This window comes from Centroberyx affinis, unplaced genomic scaffold, assembly GCF_046629955.1.
Source record: "Centroberyx affinis isolate AG114_WGS23_722 - 3 ecotype Tasmania unplaced genomic scaffold, CSIRO-AGI_Caff_v1 ptg001140l_1, whole genome shotgun sequence".
NCBI classification, from domain to species: domain Eukaryota; kingdom Metazoa; phylum Chordata; class Actinopteri; order Beryciformes; family Berycidae; genus Centroberyx; species Centroberyx affinis.
The window spans coordinates 145,762-163,956 of NW_027279676.1; the positions used below are offsets into that span (position 1 = coordinate 145,762).

An 18,195-nucleotide genomic window follows, 5' to 3' on the forward strand; every position below is an offset into this window, starting at 1 on the left:
GTTCGCCAGAGGGGCTGGGTGAGCGAACCAGCACAGGCAGGATGGGCAGAGATCGGCTGGGTAGCTGCACACAGACGGACTAATTGGGGAAAGGGGGGCGAATGGGGGGACGGGGGGCGTCAGTAAGGGTGAGGAAGAGGTGGGGTGCGCGCGGGCGGGGGGGGGGGGGGGGGGGGGATCTGAGATGACGACAGGGGGTTTGGGAGGGAGGTGAAAAAGGACAGGGAGTGGGGGATGGAGGGAGGGAGAGAGAAGGGAAGGAAGAGAAGAGGTGATGAAGAGGGCACAAGAACGGGCGAGAGGAAGAGGTGAGGGAAGGGTGAGAGGAGACACACACCGTGGTTTCCAGCGCTGATGTGCAAGTAGCCATGCTGACGATGTCATTATACTGTAGAAGCGCTGGCTCCATAACCAGGGCGCCGCCTGCTGCAATCCACTGCAGCCCCAAAACTCCATTTTATCACATGTTTGACAGGGATTGAGGAGGTGGCTTAGCGCCAGCCAGTTTTCTAGGAGTCGTTAAACATATTCAAATGGGAAATGGTCTCTCTCACCTTTGGACCTAGACTAATAAAAACATTAATACTTTTGAATCCAACAGACCAGGCCACCATTTGGGGACGTCCTCACGTATAGTCAGAGAAACACTCTCCTGTACCTGGTACAAGCAGTGACATTGTCAATGTGAACTACTGACTGAGTGAACTGAACTGCCCAGTGCAGTTCAATATAATTCCAATATGTCACGATCATTGTATTAAAAAATGTTTGATCATAATCAGGAAATTAATTTCAATGTTGCCTAATTCAAAGATTTAATATATTTTGATCCAGGAAAAGTTAATGAATTTAAGCATTTTTTATTATGTAAAGTGGGCCTATTGTATGCAGTGGCTGAGAGCTAAAATTGACCAGTTTTGAGATTCAGCAGGCAGAAGCAACCTGGTTTTCATGGGAATTTCAATTTTGAGGGGTTATAAATTCTGTCCAGCTTCTGTTGTCTGCCTGGATTTGAAATAAAACAGTTCAAATACTTTGAGAGGCTTGCAAACTGACAGAATATTTTCTTATAGGTAATACAGGTTTTAACAGATTTAGTTTTGCTTCAAGTAGTTATCACATCTCCAGATAGTAGTCAGAAAGAAATAGGATAATTAATGTGGCATGTCTTTCCAGCGGCTCACATGTTAGAGAAGTGAGTCTGTGACCAAATGGTCACCAGTATGAATCCCCAGATGTGGAGCCAGAGTGAATGTGTAATGCTCTCTCCCTTCAATATCCAGTGTCGAAGTGCCCTTGAGCAACATACTGAAACTCCCAACTGTTCAAGTGGGTCAGCTCAGTTTGCACTGGGCAGCTGTCAGATGTGAATATGTGTAACAATAGGAATGTGAAGCAGGGCGTGACTGAAAAAGCAAAACTCCTCCCTGGATAAATAAAGGTTAAAAACAGTAGAGAGACACACTGCTTGATGCTTTGGCTCCATACTTTTAATATTTTGTGCAATGACACAATAACTGTGATGTCAAGACTGTGAGACTGCAGACTGTGAGTCGGAGGTATTCATGCATCAGAAACTGAGTGATTGGTCCCCATCGAACCTAGGTCCTTTTGGGTCCAGCGGTCTTGATGGGGAGATAAGGGTTTGACTTATACTTCTAATTAATCTTGTGCTTTCCTCGTCTATGGTAGTGTCTGCCAGTTCGCTCATGCGATCTATGACGCGCTGTATCTAGTTACATGGTAGGAGAGAGGTTGTCGCCTTGTAGTTTGATGCCTCAGTCCCTTGTTGACTTGTACTCATCCAGCCAACCATGTATTCTGTACTGCCCCAGAGTAGAGTTACTACGCAGTTGAATCGGAGATGCACTGATGTGTCAAAACGCTGTAAAGAGAACCTGATATTAAGATAGAGGCTGGTGATATTTATGGGCAACAAACTTCAAGAGGTTTTGCACATTAGGATTTTTTGTCTGTATACTAAAATGACTACTTAACTGGATATAATATTCATAATATCTCTTCAAATACCTTTCTGCATCTTAACCTGATACTGAATGTACTGTATATCATTAAATATTATAAGGTATGAAGTCAAAAAGGCAAAATATTAATGGAGCTCACTGTATGCAGATGCAATTGGGGAATTGTTTGTAATGTATGAAGCACGGGCAGATAAATGGACAAGTTCTTTTTTTTTTTCACCCCCACATTCTCCTTGAAGTCTGTTTCTAATATGGGTGCACTGACTGGCGGTGCATTTACTAATTTGCATGAACAAAGGTGATGCCCCCAACCTCCATTCCCCCTCAAATGGCGACCTGTATAGAAGGCTCTGGGGGCCGGGCTGCACTGAACTAGGTTGAGTTACACTGGCTAGCTAGCTAGCTTGATCTGGCTGCAGTAGCTGGGGGAATATAAAGCAGGGCAGGGGCTTAAAGTCTGAGTCCCCCCAGGGAGGAGTCCTCGCTGCCTGGGGAGAGGGGTGTGAACTGAGCTGCTTCTCTCTCCCTCCCTTCCTCCCTCCCTCCTTCTGCTGCTCCGTCCATCCCTCCACTACCTTCCCCGTCTCTCCCTCCCTTGTGGCGTTCACTCTCTCCTCCCCAGTATCTCTGCGTCTCTGCCTCTCTCCGTCTTTCTCTCTCTCACCCTCTCTCTCTCTCTCTCTCTCTCGTTGTTTCCCCCGTAGATTATTCTTTCCAGCGTTTTGCCCTCTTTCTCATTCTCTCCCTCCACATCTCTCTCTCACTATTCTTCTGTCTCTCTCTTCCACATTTGTTAGCACATGGAGAAGTGAATATTGCTCATGAAGTTCACACCCAAAATGAAACACTAAGGCTGATGGTTACTTGAGCATTTAAGCCATTTAGAAAGAAAGGATTTTTTTTTAATGGTTAACATCATTACTGTCCACTGGCTGAGATCTTCAAAGCCTTCATTTTGGGCACTGGAATGGTTCACACACACACAGCTTTTCCCATTTTCAGTGACGGGGAGTGCTTTGTTGGGCCAGTGGGGAGGCGCGTGTACGTGTGTGTGCGTGCGTGTGTGTGTGTGTGTGTGTGTGTGTGTGTGTGTGTAAGAGAGTCAAGCCTAGCCCACACAGTAGGATCACTTACATGTATCAAATCCACCCAGTATCTGTATATCTCAACCGTACTGTAGCTCAATCTACCACAATTAGTACTGAAAGCAAGGGAAGTTTAGGCCTAAATTAAGCTATTTTTTGTTTTTCAAAGAGCAGAAAAGCAAGACTATCGCCCCATGCTGCAAAGTTTCTTGCTCTTCTCTACTGTACCCTGCTATTCTGTGGGGGTACAGTGCAGAGCTGCGCAGCGCTGCTATGTGCCATGTAGCGTTGTAGTGCGGTGATAACAGACTCGTCCGCTGGGGGAACCCAGAGCATTCTGTCTCGCTGAGTGATACCCCTGTCTCCACTCACGATAAACAACACACACACACGCAAACACGCACACACACACACACACCACTGTCTCCCAGGCCCAGCCGAGCAGCAGCATTCCTCCCTCATGCCCCCCCCTCTTGCAGAGCTGGAAATATATTAGCTGCTTCTTATTCTTTTGTCTTGGGAAAACGGTGAGCAGGGGGAGTGTGTGTGTTATGTGCGTGTGTGTGTTTGTGTGTTGGGGGGGGCTTACTTTACTGAGAAACCACAGTGGCAAAACACCCCCCAGTTTGCCATTCCTGTCTAGAGATCCCTCTGGTATAAGGCCAAGTTGTGGAGGGAGGGAAGGAGAGAGAGAGAGAGGGAGAGCAGCAGTTGCATACCAGTTGTCAGTAATACAGGTATGATGAAGGAAACAGAAAACAGAGTGACAGAAGAGAAAAAAAAAATTACATGTAATCAGTCAGTTTTCTGGTTTTATACTGAAAGTGGTGTCGGAACAGCAACACTGTGTTTAGCTCAGCTGAAAATGGATACTCAGTGGTTCCTTTTCTATAGATTGAGCTGTATTTTCACCCTAATTCATCTGCTGGTTCTAGGGATTACTAATACAATGGTCAGGTTAAAGGTTGAAGTTCACTCAGCTGCCATGTTGATTTTGAGTTCAAGCTCAGATGAGGTTTTTCATAACAAAGCCCCTTCTGACACGCTCTACCTCTGAATTGAAGTTAAATGCTCATGGTCACAAATTCAACATCCAGTTGACCAAGAATCATAGGGACAACTCAACTTTTTTAGGATATTTTTTTTTCTCAACAGTTGTTTTTTTTTTTTTTTTTTTTTTTTTTTTTTTTTTTTAACAAAATATGTTTATTGTGTCCAGATGCAAACATGTCACAGTTCATACAGTAGTAATATGAACACGCAATCACAGTCTGAGTATGTCCAACAGAGGGAAAAAAAAGGGGAAGCAAAATACAAGTTAACCACATTAAAAGAGATAAAAAAAAAAGAGCAACTGGTAAAGTAGATGAGGTCAAAGATGATTTTGGTTTAATTAGGCAATGTACACTTTTACTTAGTGATAAAACCACCAGGGTCCTTCTCATCAACATAAGGAGAGGCTGCCATTTTGATGCAAAGTTATTAGCCAATTATTTAAATGTGTATCTGATCTTCTCTGATTTCAAAAACTGTATTATATAGTATGTCTAGCCAGCAGACACACACACACTCACTCACACACATACACACACACACACACACACACACACACACACACACACACACACACACACACTCTCATATACACACGCAGCTTCCCACTGGTCCTGAATGTGATCACAGTCTCTGCAGCCCCTAGACTGTCACTCAGCTCAGCTCTACCTGATGTGGGCGGGGCAATGACAACTCTGGAATCTCGCAAGTCAATTGTTTTTATTTGCAGAGAAAGCGGGTGCCTGTGTGTGTGTGTGCTGTGTGTGTGGTGTTGTGTGTGTGTGCGTGTGTGTGTGTGTGTGTGTGTGAGTGTGTGCGTGCATGCATGTTTGTGTGTCTGTTTGGGTTTGTGTGCCATATGCAGTGCGTCGGGAACGGCTCTCTGGAACATATTGGTGTGCGTACATAGTGGTTAATAATAGTAGCAAGCGCATACGGCGATGGCAGCTCTGATGTGTGTGACAGTTTTACAGCCGCACACGCCAAGACACAGCCAGTCACATGTACACACACACACACACAGACACACACACACACTCCCACAGCAGAGACAGAGACCTCCTCTGCCACCGAGCCCTCCGTCTTTGTTGAGTTCTCAATTTTATCACAGATCCTGATAAGTAAAAACAACCGCTTCCCACCCAGCCTGCCTCGCCTACCCGCCCCTCCCCTACGCTCCATATGTGGGCACACACACACACACACAAACATATAGCCTGGTGAAACCCAGCCACCCACACACACACATAAACACGTGCACACGCACACGCACACACACACACAAATGCACATGCTTAACCGCCTTCTCACATTCAATGCACAAACTCCTTGAAGCAGGCAGGCACTCACACACGTCATACACAGAATCGCACAAATACACATGACACACACACACACACACACACACACACACACTCATCCCCCCTCTGTCACAGCTCATTGTTGCTGTTGCTTGTCTGTGGCGGTGTGTTGTGTTGTGCTGGGGTGGCAGCTTTGAGTTTTGATTGGGCGGGGGGGCAGGGGGGAATCAGTGACTGCTCCCCACGGTGAGGTCTTAGCAACAGTAGGCAGCGACAGCAGCAGCGCAAGACACCCACCCTGTCCTCTGGATCAGACTCCGGGGGAGGGAGACAGGCAGAGAGAGAGGGAGAGAGAGAGAGAGAGAGAGAGAGACAGACTGAGAAAGATAGAGGAGCAGCAGAATCAGCTCGGACATCTCCAATCAGAGAGAAGAGACAGACCTTGGGCTTGGTGGCTGGGCTTGGCAGACAGACCAACAGAAAAAGAGAGAGAGAGACCAGAACATACCAGACAGCCACCCAGTCCCGAGTCCCCAGGATTAGTCTCTGAGCTTGGCAGTCCTAGCCTGAACTACCGACACAGAGGTAGACAAGCAGAGAGACAGGCGGCAAAAGAACCTGGTGGTCGGCGTCTATTCTGGGCCAGGTTACTAGCCGGAGATACAAGGAGACAGAGTGTCAGACAGACAGACAGACGGAGAGAGAGACCCGGTGCTCGGTGGCTGTGTGGCTGGTCTGGAGTAGCTCACCCATATGGTGCTCCGCTCTGTTCCTGCTCCCTGTCTAAATCCATATGCCGCTGGTGGAAAGGTGCCCCCCCCCCCCCCCCCCCCCTTCTTCTCCGGCATACAGACCCTAACCCTCCCCGCACTCCCCAACCCACAAGGGAGGTGTTGGGAGGTAAAGCCCTGAAGGCTTGTACCCCCCCTCCTACCTCTTAACCCCTCAGAGCTGCTTAGCCCATTGTCACTACAATCTGCCACCATAGCCTTGGTGTTGTGTCTCTCTCTCTCTCTCTCTCTCTCCCTGTCTCTCTCTCTCCCTCTGCTTCTCTTTTTCCTCATCTTTTCATCTCCCTTTGGCACCTGATAATCGATGAACTTATTCACTGCTAATTATTCAAGCTGTGGATCGAGGATCCCCCCCCCCAAAAAAAAAAGAAAAAAAAAAGGGAACCTTCCCACTCTTTCCTCCAACCAAAGCTTTAGATTGCCCATTCATTTGGATTAACTGCATTTAGGCTGCAGTGTTTGGATGTGAAGACTTTGTCAGATCACTATCAGCAGTGGTTACAATAATCCCCGTTTTGTTCAGCCAGTTGATAGCGCCCACTTAGAGAAAGCCCAAGGGATTTTTGTATTGAAATACATGGTTATTATTTGTTTTCCTTGTGATGTGTGTTTCTCTAAAAAGCTGTCTGTCTCTCTCTGTCTCTGTTCTGGTTTCTCAGGAGGTCCTGCAGACGATACCAAAGTTCTGCTTTCCCTTTGACGTGGAAAGGTACGATTCCTCTCCCTCTCCCACTTCCCCGTTTTTTGCACTATAGCCCGCTTACACCTCCTTCACACACGTGCACATGTACACACACACACACACACTCACACACACAGGCATGTACACATAGGAGCACTCCTCCCCCTTACAAAGACACATATGTGTGAACAAGGAAATGAGGTGAGCTGTGTGTTGCGCATCACACAATAGTGTTATGGCGAGCTGCAAATCACCATCAGTGCTTGGTAGAGCCACACACCATTCACTGACTGTCAAAGTAGAATGATAGCTCTGTGTGTGTGTGTGTGTGTGTGTGTGTGTGTGTGTGTGTGTGTGTGTGTGTGTGTGTGTGTGTGTTTCCTGCTCTTGAACCCTAACAAATCTGACATTCTCCTACATATAATTCACACTCACTGTAGCAGTAAACATCACAGCTGTTCACTAAAGACCCAAAAAAATGACAATGGTGCGATGATGGTGATGATGACACATATTCATAATAATGACAAAGATACCAACAAATGCAACTATGATGATGCAGATGAGGACACCGATGACCTGCCTATACTGTGTGTGTTAGTGTTGACACGCACAGTGGTATGTTCACGAGTGTGTGAAAGTCTAAGGGAGTGTATCTCCTTCAACATCATGTAGGTCTGATCTGGCCAGCAGCTCCCTGCAGAGTACTGGGCTCTTATTTTCAGCATGGAGAATGACATGTAGAAAGTCCCATTGTAAAGAGAGCGAGGGAGGGAGGGAGGAGTGGGGTGGGGTGGGGAAAGGCAGCACACTCCTTCACTGAAGCTGAGCTGCTGCCATCTAGTGGTCAATGAATATACTGAGCTTTTCCAGTATTTACCTCTGGGTTAGTGAGGTTTCCTACAGTTTTTGAACCAGCCATGATGGAAATGTGCGGTATCAGATTCGGATGTTGATTGGAGATTTAGTTCAAGGTGAGAGTTTAAACTGAGGTAGAGAATTTGTTTTTGAGTTTTGATATATTGTACTTCAAATTTACGTGATTGTATGATTACTGCACTCTCTTGTATTGAGTGTAAAACACTCATATGGTCCTAACAATTTGCATGTGTGTGTTTGTCCCCCATATCCTGTCCCAGGGTGTCCCAGAGTCAGGTGGGGCAGAACTTCACCTTTGTGCTGACGGACATCGACAGCAAACAGAGGTTTGGTTTCTGCCGACTCACTCAAGGCTGCCGGGTCTGCATATGTCTGCTCAGGTAACACACACACACACACACACACACACACACACACACACACACACACACACACATATACTTTATTTATAGTTAAATGTTTTATTTGAAGTTAATGCTACAAAGTGCATACATTTCGGGTATATTCTGTATTCCAGTTGATGTAATGAGTTGATTTGAGTCTTTGCACTTTGAACACAGTGTATCACCAGCTTTGCAACTTTTATAAAAATAAACTTATTCTTGTTCCACAAATTATACAAATATCAAAATTAGAAGCAACCGAATGTGCTGAGAGTTATGTTGCACTTCACAAATACAACTATACAAAATGCAACCTTTCACATTTAACTTCCTGTGTTTCATCAATTTTCTCTCAGAATCAGTATCAAAGGGAATACGTAGAAGTAAATTTGTTCAGACCTTATAACACCAGTGTCTTCATTAACTTGTTCAAATAAGCAAGGCAAGCTCAGCGATCGATGCTGCCTATTTTCAAATTATGTATGGACCCCTCTCAGAACCATAAATTGTTGTTATGTTTTTTTAATATCTGCATTTATTTTTCAAGTCTGATGCAAATATTAATTTACCAGATCTTGAAAGCGAGACAATATTCCCATTGATCCTCACATTTCACACTAAGCTGCACTATGCCAGAATAACAAATTTATATTCTCATCTGCCCACACAAAGATGTTAGTGATGTGCTCATAATTACCCAAAAGTTGTGCAGTTTATGATATTTCATAGGTGGGTTGTTCCCTACACAATGTATATAAATGAGGAGACCAAACGCAGGAAAATTGCATTCTCTCCATCTAATTACTGTGCAACAAAGGCTATTATCATTTAATTCCCATGTAATTGCATGTTGACACAATGTTTTTGCAGATGTAATTACCCTACTATTACAAAGAAGGAGCACTCCAGTGCTAATCTCAGTGGACAGGCTCATTCAGTGTAAATAGCAAACAATCAACACAACCTAGTGCATTACATGCACTTTTGAATAAACTGAGAAAAGTGTACAAAACAAATCCATTTTTAATGACTGTATTAAGCAGTTTAACAAAAAAAAAAACCTTGAGAAAGTGAAAAAAGGAACAAAAAGCCCTTTCTTTTCTCTGTTAATGTAAAGCAGCGATTCTGTAAGTGCTGCTCTCGCCTCTGTCTGTCTGTCTGTGTATGTATGTGTGTGTGTGTGTGTGTGTGTGTGTGTGTGGCTGTTGATGGACAGTCGTGGGTTTGTCGCTGCCCTGATGAGCTGCTGTGAAGAACAGCGTCCCTCCTCCCCACACCACCCACCCTTCCCGGCCAGCTTCCATGGCCTTTGTTTTTCTTTTCTCTCTCTCACTCTCTCTCTCTCTCTTTCTCTCTCTCTCTCTCTCCCCCCCCCTCTCTTTCTTTTTCTCCCTCTCTCTCTCCCTCTCTCTGTCTCTCTCTTTTCTCCTCGTTATTCGGCTACTGCCACAGTGCGACGGCAAAGACGCTTGGCCCATAATTATGCATGAAGCTTCGCTGCCAATTAGCAGAGGCTCCCCTGTCCCTCTCGCTGAGTTCGACATGCTAATTCATTTGACATATGATGTATAAAATTCATTATGCATTCTGAGTAGTTTGCATGGCTTGCTTCATTTATAATAAAATAATGTATAGAAAGTTTTTTGTGTGTATTTTAATTTGTGTGTGTGTATTTCCCAATTGTTTGTTTCTCTTTTTTTCTTTCTTTCTTTCGTTTTTTTTTTTTTTTTGCCTGATCTTTTTTTCTTCTGTTTTTTTTTTAAATAGACCCCACTGTGTTGGGAAAAGATTAGTGAAAATACTCTAAAGCATGATAAGAAAAACATGCATTTTAGATATCTCATAGATATGTGAAAAATGTGCAAATGGGATTCTTATATCAAATGAGAGAACCAAGGCTCTTGGTCAAAAGTTTATTTTCTTTGTTTATTGTTTTTCAAACTGCTTTCCTTTTTGACATATTAGTTATGTAAGTTAGCATGAAGGAAACGACAGCAGATTGCTCCAGTTTAGAATGCACAACCACAGAGGAAGGAAGAAAAAAAATACTGAAAATTAAAGTTGTGATCTTTAAGAATTATGTGTGTCAATTTGTCTAGTTAAAATCCGAAGCAGGAAGGCCCAGGCCCACTAATCTATATTCATTAAATCTATGATTTCCCATGGATATAGAATAAAAGTAATTAAAACAGTTTGCGTCTCTGTGATTGTTGAAGTGCTGGGACCATAAAATTGTCACCTCTGCTTACAGGAGGAAGTGCCTTAATGAGTAGGACAGTTTTATGTGGACAGCCCTTTGTAGTCTCACGGCTAAAGCCCCGGCCGAAAGGGCCACGCTCCCTTCAGGCGAAACCTCTTTAAAGAAAAAAAAAAAAACAGAACGGTTCCATTTTACGCTGTTATCCCCCGTCTTCTCTCATGTTCATTCTCTCACATTTGGGGGAAAGAAATTGCCGTTGGACATGTGAGTGGTTCGGAGATGAAAAAAGCGGTTTCCTCAGTTTTATTTGATGGCTGAGGCTTTGGGATGCATTTTAGGGACGGCCTTGCTCTGGTTAGTGGTCACTTAGCGGGCCGCCAGAGGACACTTCCTTCCCTGTACTTAACCCTTGACCCGGGAAAGTAAAGGTGTAATCAAATCTTCCACTGAGCCGGCTACAAGGTGCAAGATGACTTATGATTACAAGGGCCTGGGCGTTGAGGGAGATTTAAGACCCATCCAGGGAATAGGAATAACAGTGCCGCGCTTAACACCCAACAGGTTCTTTATGGCAGCAAACAGGGCAGATGTGAGTACTCCAATATAAAGGTGTAATCAATCAGTGTCCACATGATATATGGAGATGTTGCAAATTATGTGTTTTTGCATTTTTTTTATATTGCCATAGTTTTTTTTATTGTGAATATATACAGTGCTTGTGAAAACAAAGTTTGAAAGGCTTAGTTCAGATATATTGGTATTTGTGGAAGCTCCCATCCGTAATAGCATAATTGCGAGGGCTAATGGCGCGTCCATGCGGCTGTCTCATGCCAGATTCTTCTGAGTTGTTAGGTGGTCTGAGCCGGGGATGAGGAGCATGAGGGGTTATGAGTGGGCCGCAGATTAGCTGGTTCCTTCTTTGAGTACATGGCACTTTGAGAAGACATGTGTTTAAAATGGCAGGAGAGATTGCGGGGCCCCCACGCACTGAGCGCGCCAGTGATGGATGCCTCTCTCTCTATCGGAGGATTTGCGAAGCACAAACAGATCTGAGCAATGAACTGTGAAGAGTAGGAGTATCTCTCCGAGCTTTCCAAACTTTAACTTTACATCAACAGAGAGGGAGAGGGGAGGGGGGAGAGGATAAGTAAAACAAAACATTCCACCTTTAAGTTATATTCATTTCATTGCATTTAAATAAAGCAAAAACCCCATTTTCTATTTTGCTAAGATGTTGGAGGAGTTTTCCTGAGCAGTGGATATCTTGATAAGTTGTGGTTGGCTGCCTCCACCAGCGATCATGCATTTGCCTCTAAAACAAAGGATTTACAGCACCTTGGTGTAGGAGTGTAATGACTGTGAGATCTGTGAGGCCTGACGGCTTCTCTGACAGCAAGAGTCCTATTTACATCCCCTTCAACTGTGAAAAATGAAGGATTAACGTCCAGGAGCCTGGCTTTTTAAACAAAAGGCAAAGAGGAGGCAGATAATACTAAGGCTTTGTTCTGCCTCTTAGTCATTATATCAGACTGAACTTAGCATTCTTTTTTGCCTAATGCTTAAACGTAAACTGACCTAATATGCATATATCTGAGCGCTGTATATTCTTTGACATGGCAGAAATAGGTCTTCAGGTTGATATCCGGTCAGCATATAAATTAACATACGCATGTTTGATTTAGTCTCTCCTGAGAGTGTGACCTGATTGTAGTAAATCTTCATGCAGACGTCAAAATATTGGCATGTTAAGAGGCTGATTGTTTCAGACTAATGGTCACTCAGCCTCTCTGATTGGTGCGCTTGGCTGCACTTCCCCGGGAACCCGGCCTGTCATTGGCCCCTTGCGGATTTAGCGATATGAAAATTTGCATTCGGTTCACTTTATTGTTTTCTTGTTGTCTGTTAATTCCAGTCTACAGAGCAGCCAGTGACCCATGGCCTGGAAACTCCTCAGTATCCAGCCCATTGCCTGAGCAGGACCTCACTGGCTTATAACAACTCACCCACTCAAACCTCTGTCCTCACACAGAATTATTATGATATGACCAAGGAAATTGAAAAAGCAGTTTTTATCTGCTGCTTTTTGATTTTGTCTGATTTTTAATGTGAATGAGGTTATTGTTTTAATGACTTTTTTGTATTTGAAAATAGACCGTGTCCGCATAATGACATAAACAAATGCTCAGTGAATTCAGTGAGCAAATGAGGGTCCACTTTTGATTGATTGATTAATTTGGCCGCTCATTTACTTTTCAGCCCCTGCATTCAGGCAAACAAAGTTAATGAAGCGTTTATGGGAGTTTCTGTGTGCTTCGTGTCAATGCTAAGCAGCCCTAATCTAGAGTCATTATTCAAGGAGTGTTCAAAAATGCATGTTAAAAACCAAAACTAAATAAAAATTCAATACCTCGGTTCGATACGACACCATGTTTTTACAGTTTGATTGCATAACATTAAATGAACTGAGCCCTCACAACCTCTAAGCCCAAACAAAATGTTGGCCATCTTCCACCACGAAACCAAGTCGACGTGGCCAAGAATATGTCAACCTTGTAAAGAAAGCCATGCTGCAGATGCTTTTAACTTATGGTGGGTGTACTTGGTGATTAGCTATAACACAAACACTGCAGTATAAATTATTTTGAGCTTGTTAATGAATTTATTTATTTTTCATTAATTAGATAAGGCAAAGGATTTTTTTTTTAAATATTTGAAGGGTAGAAAGAGAAGCAGGGAGAGGAGGAGAGGGGAGGCAGGAGGCATCTTGGGCTGTGTCTTAGCTAAGCCTGTGCATCTGGGAGCAGCATGCTTGTAAACCATAGCATCCCTCCGCATCCACCAAAAGCTACGGTGGCCCGGCGCTTTTTTGTTGAAGAAACTAAATCCCTCTTTTTTTTTTTTTACCCCCTCCACCCTCCCTTCCCATCGGCTCAAAGAGCAGACATGACAGGAATGCATAGCATGCACAGGATCCTGGGTACGAGGAATGTCGTAATAAGGACTAGATAGCATTTACCACTGTTCTCACTGTAGCTGCATGTAAGACTCTCTGTGTTTGGATTAGCTATAGCAGGGACTGATAATGCAATGCATTGTGCTGCATTTTTTTAATGTCTTAAAAGATTTTTGATCATCACATTGTAATGAAAGCAATAGGTCAGAGACACTGAGCAGCACACATAATACTGTAAGACTGTACTTACACTTTACGCTGTGAAAATGTTCCTACTGTACAGTACAAGGCAAATTTTCGCTTATTTATAGACATTGGACCATGCAGAAATAAAAGTATGACACATAAAAAAAACTTTTCAGGAGACTGAAACTCTACTTTTGAATACAGGAGAAATGACAGAAGAATCTTTAATAATAAAAAGACTTTCCTGGCCACACACTGTTTTGTTTCAGCACATCCTGTTTGATGTTGACATGATGATAATGTGAATTATAACTTCTGCATGCACAATATGTTCATGTATATCTTTGTCTCTTCCAGTTATCTCCCATGGTTTGAAATCTACTACAAGCTGCTAAATACCCTGGCAGACTACTTAACTAAACACCAGGTAATCAACTCTTTTTGGACATTAAACAAGTATTAATCATTTAAAGTTTTATATACATTAAGTGCAAGTACAAGTAAATAATGTTCCGTATAAGAATAAGAAATGATAGCATGAGTCGACTGAGAAGCAAGAACACACAGTTTTGTGTTTCTGAAACTGTACTGTGGTAAGATATTTTCTGCATTCTGTTCTCCCTCTGTATGCTGTTGTCTTTTGTGTGCATGTTGTGTTCACCGTCTTGGGCTAGACTTGGCTCTCGTTGTTAGCAGCAACAATGTTGACATTTCACAGACCAAACGCTGATCTGACACTGGAAGTTATTCCTGATGATTTACTGGAAAACAAATCGTTTAGAAACACACACACACACACACACACACACACACACACACACACATACACACACAAACGCACACACTTCACAAAACTCTTTTCCCCTGACTATTCACTGCATTGTACTAGCAATGGGAGGGGAAATGTAAAATATGCAACAAACTGGGGAGTTGTGCAGCCTCTAGCGCAGGGTGTAGGTGATGTTCCCATGTTTAGACTGTAGAGAGGGAAAGGGAGAGAGAGAGAGAAAGAGAGAGAGAGAGGGAGGGAAGAGAGAGAGCAAGGGAGAGATGCATAGAGCTTTGGGACCGCTTTCAATTGTCATGTAGTCCCTGCTTCTCCCAAGTGGCTGAGAGAGGAGTGATCAGGACCGAGCCTTGTTAAAGTAGACACCCAGAAACACAAACACACACACACTCAGGTCTGTCATTTGAAATTAATTCAACAGGATAATCTAGAGACACAGACAGACAGACAGACAGACAGACAGACAGTGTGAGAGTGAGGGAGAGAGAGAGAAAGACAGGAAGAGAGAGACGGAAAGATTGCTGGAAATCCTGGGTGACTGAAGTGTTAGTGTGCATGATTTGGTTTCTATTTACCCCGCTGTCCGTTCCAGGCGAGAGGGGGATGTTGACAGACGAGCCAAGACAGAAGAGCGATGAGGGTTTAAGGCGAGGGGTAAATGAACTGTTTCCCCAGGCCGTGTTGCTGACCATGCGTGTGAGCATTGAGCCTCTCATGACAGGAGGCTGTTCGATCGCACACACCCTAACACCCTCCATCCCTCCCTCCCTCCCTCCCTTCCTCTCCCTCTCTCATTGTATACTGCCGCCCCTTTTCTCTTGACTTCCTCTCTCTCTCTCTCTGGCACTTACACACAAACACACACACATTCCTTCAAACAAGCAACGGCTCATAGGCAAAACCAAAGCAGACTTCTCTGAGAGAGCAAACAGAGAACGAGGCTAAAACAAACAACAGCGTCCGACCTCTGTGTTCGCGGTAGTTAGTTTAGTTTAAGTGCGTGTTGCAGACCTTGTCCCCCTCTCTTCTCTCGGTGCAGCACCAGAGCTAGAGGCCCGAGAGCGTAAATAGCAGTCTCGTCGTGGAGCCCATAAATGCTGGATGAATAATCTCGGGGCCCATTCTGTGGTCGAACCAGCTCTCTGATGGCTTCTTAAAGCCCCTGTCTTTGGAGCGGGGACCCCTGCTTAATTACTGACAGCCCGCGTTTGGCCATAAATCAACGCTGCCGGGATAATAAGCGTCTGCAGCCCCGCACTCAGCCGTCTCTTAACCTCGCCATTGCTCGTTAAACGGATGTCAGTCGGATGTTTTGGAGCCCTTCAGGCCTCGCTTCAGGATTGCCCCCCGGTCTGCGGGAGCGCCTATCCCTGCGCTGTTGTTAGATTGACACTTAATTCGTGCCATTAACCAAAAAACTAAATAAAACTCACTCGTCTTTTGTTTTTGTGTTTGTCTCTTTGTTGTTTGTTTCTTTCCCCCAGGAAAATGACTTGAATGACATGCTGAACTCTCTCTATGATCTGCCCGTGCCAAAGCCCTTCACGCCAGTCAACCTGAGTGTGGTAGGTACAGATCTGCACCTTACCGGAGGGAAGACAAGCGAGAGGAGAGGCAGAAAGGAGGGAGGGATGGAGGTAGTGTTAGGGGTGAGGTACATTATGGGGTAAAGGAGACTGCGGAGTGAAGAGGAAGAGAAGGTGATGACAATTAGCTAGAGTAGTTAGAAGCAGAGAGACATGCAAAGGGCGAAAGGTGGAATAGAAGAAATGGAGACAAAGAAGAGGGGACAAAAATGGAATAAGGAGACATAGAGAGAGAAATGGACTCAAAGAGGAGAGGAGGGGACAAAGATGGCATCGCCAAAAACAGACAAGAGGAAAATAGGGCAGCGCCAAGGCTTGATAGGAAGAAGTAGAGAGAGATTGACAGAAAGTATAGAGGCGAGGGTTGAGGGTTACGATGGAATGGGGAAAAAGGAGAGATGATCAGACAGAGAGAGGAGAGGAGGAGGAGGTTAAGATGGAGTAGGCAGGAGCAGAGCGAGAGACGCAGAGGGCCCGGGACTGACACTTTGTTTGGAACCAAGAAGTGGCGCTAACAGGTTTTCGTGTGATAAGCCGGTGCCGGACATGTTTAAACCTGAAGGGCTCTTTCACAACTCGTCATGTCTGCTGCTTATCAAGAAGTGAAATGGCTTAACGAGCACAGGTCCCTCAAAGTCGGCCTGTGTTTGAGTTCACTCTGACACTATCTCACTGGGTGTTTCCAGCTCATACATAAAACACTCACTCTTAAACAGTTTTCTTTCCCATAAGCCTGGCTTATATAAGTAGAAAGTAATGGTTTTTCCGTGGGACTGCTAAACTGATAGTGTTTTGTTCACTAATATCTCTATTTTTGAGTTGTTTAGACTCCACACCGTAATGGGATCAAACGAGTGTCGGTTTTAGCCTTTGTCCTTGAGGACCAGCGTTCCTTTTTTTGGACTAATTAAACAAGCTACTGTGCTCCCCTTCTGCGCCGTAGTTCTCAGAAGGATACGCATCTAATTACACAGACGAATTTATAACATAACGAGACTAGTATGAGGTAATCAATATATCTGTATGAAGGTTAACAAGTTCAATTAAGATTCCTTGTGATATCTTATTTTTCTGTCAGTTTTTTTATTAGCTACATATAAAAAAAAAAAGAAAATCTTTTCATCTCGATCTCAGAGCATGGTTGGAAAAGGAGCCCCGGAGAACAGAGGTGATGGTTTCATCTGTTTTCTGGAGAAGCCACTAGTTTGATATTTAATTGATGAAGCAGAATTATTCCCTAAAAGACTGATTTTTGTTTTATCGTGGCAGCCAAGAAAAGATCATTGTCCCTTTCATGTGTGAACCCTGTTTTGCTCTCTCTCTCTCTCCCTCTCAATGTGCAAGAATGAGCAGTTGTATATTGCCACTGGGCAAGTACTGAGAGATCGGCGAAGCAAGGAGCCGGTGAGTGGAGGGGAATGAGTGAGCGGCAGAAACGGGAGGAGGGAGAGAGGCTGCTGTGAAATCTGAAACCGCCGCTGTACTAATCGCATGGGAGCCACGGCTTTCCAATTTGGCCAAATAAGCTGCGCTATCTTTTTAAATATAACAAAAACAAACTATCCTGGGCCTTGGTGTATGTTTCTTCTCCTCTGGAAAACAATCAAACTTTGTAAATGATTAATGCCATTCCACACTGCTGTATTCTCTTTCTGAATATCAAAAGTTTTTTTTTTTTTTTATCTCTCTCTTTTATAGTTTATGTTTAAAGCAAAGGCAATTGTGCTCAAAAAATCTCCTTGATGCCTTTCCAGTTAACCCACATTCCATGTTTTTATATAAACATGTCTTTGAAAAAAAACAGATAAGCAAGCAAACAGCCAATGAAGGCCTGGGACTTGTTGGGTTGAGTTGAGGAGCGTGGCTTGTGTGTGATTATCACACAGCCATGTATTTGTAAGACCAACAGGGAAACATTATTTAGCACACAGCACACAAAGGAAGAACGAGAGACAGAGGGAGGATGAGCGACAGACAGAGAGACTGGCCATCTTTTGACCAGGGGAAACCCAAATTCACAGTAATCGTGAATATGAATTCTTATAATAGTGTTTCTTTCTTTTGCATCTTTCTTTCTTCATCCATGTCACACTCTACTATGACTACCACCCTCTCTTTGTGAACGTGGCTGTAGTTAACTTCAGTTCCACTGTAGAGTTTGGTTTCCCATGATAATTATTTTCAGCTTTTTCACACTTGCACACATGCACTTAGTGAGTGAAACATTTCAGTTTGTTTTACAGCAAACCAAACATTGAAATTTAAACCAAAAACAAAAAAAAGTAGTGTGTCCATTTCATTCTATCATTACAATCTGTTGCAAT

At 43.9% G+C, this 18,195-nt stretch overlaps 1 protein-coding gene across 2 annotated transcripts in view; it reads left to right on the forward strand.

Moving 5' to 3' along the window:
* The window catches only part of dennd1b (DENN/MADD domain containing 1B), a 105,822-nt gene that overhangs the window by 33,066 nt on the left and 54,561 nt on the right, over positions 1–18,195 (forward strand). The window contains exons 4-8 of one of the 2 annotated variants that reach the window (XM_071524055.1): positions 6,875–6,924; positions 8,037–8,156; positions 13,856–13,925; positions 15,770–15,850; positions 17,216–17,275. In XM_071524055.1, the coding sequence (XP_071380156.1) occupies positions 6,875–6,924; positions 8,037–8,156; positions 13,856–13,925; positions 15,770–15,850; positions 17,216–17,275 (381 nt within the window). The remainder of the gene's footprint in view (positions 1–6,874; positions 6,925–8,036; positions 8,157–13,855; positions 13,926–15,769; positions 15,851–17,215; positions 17,276–18,195) is intronic. The other variant, XM_071524056.1, reaches the window with a different exon arrangement.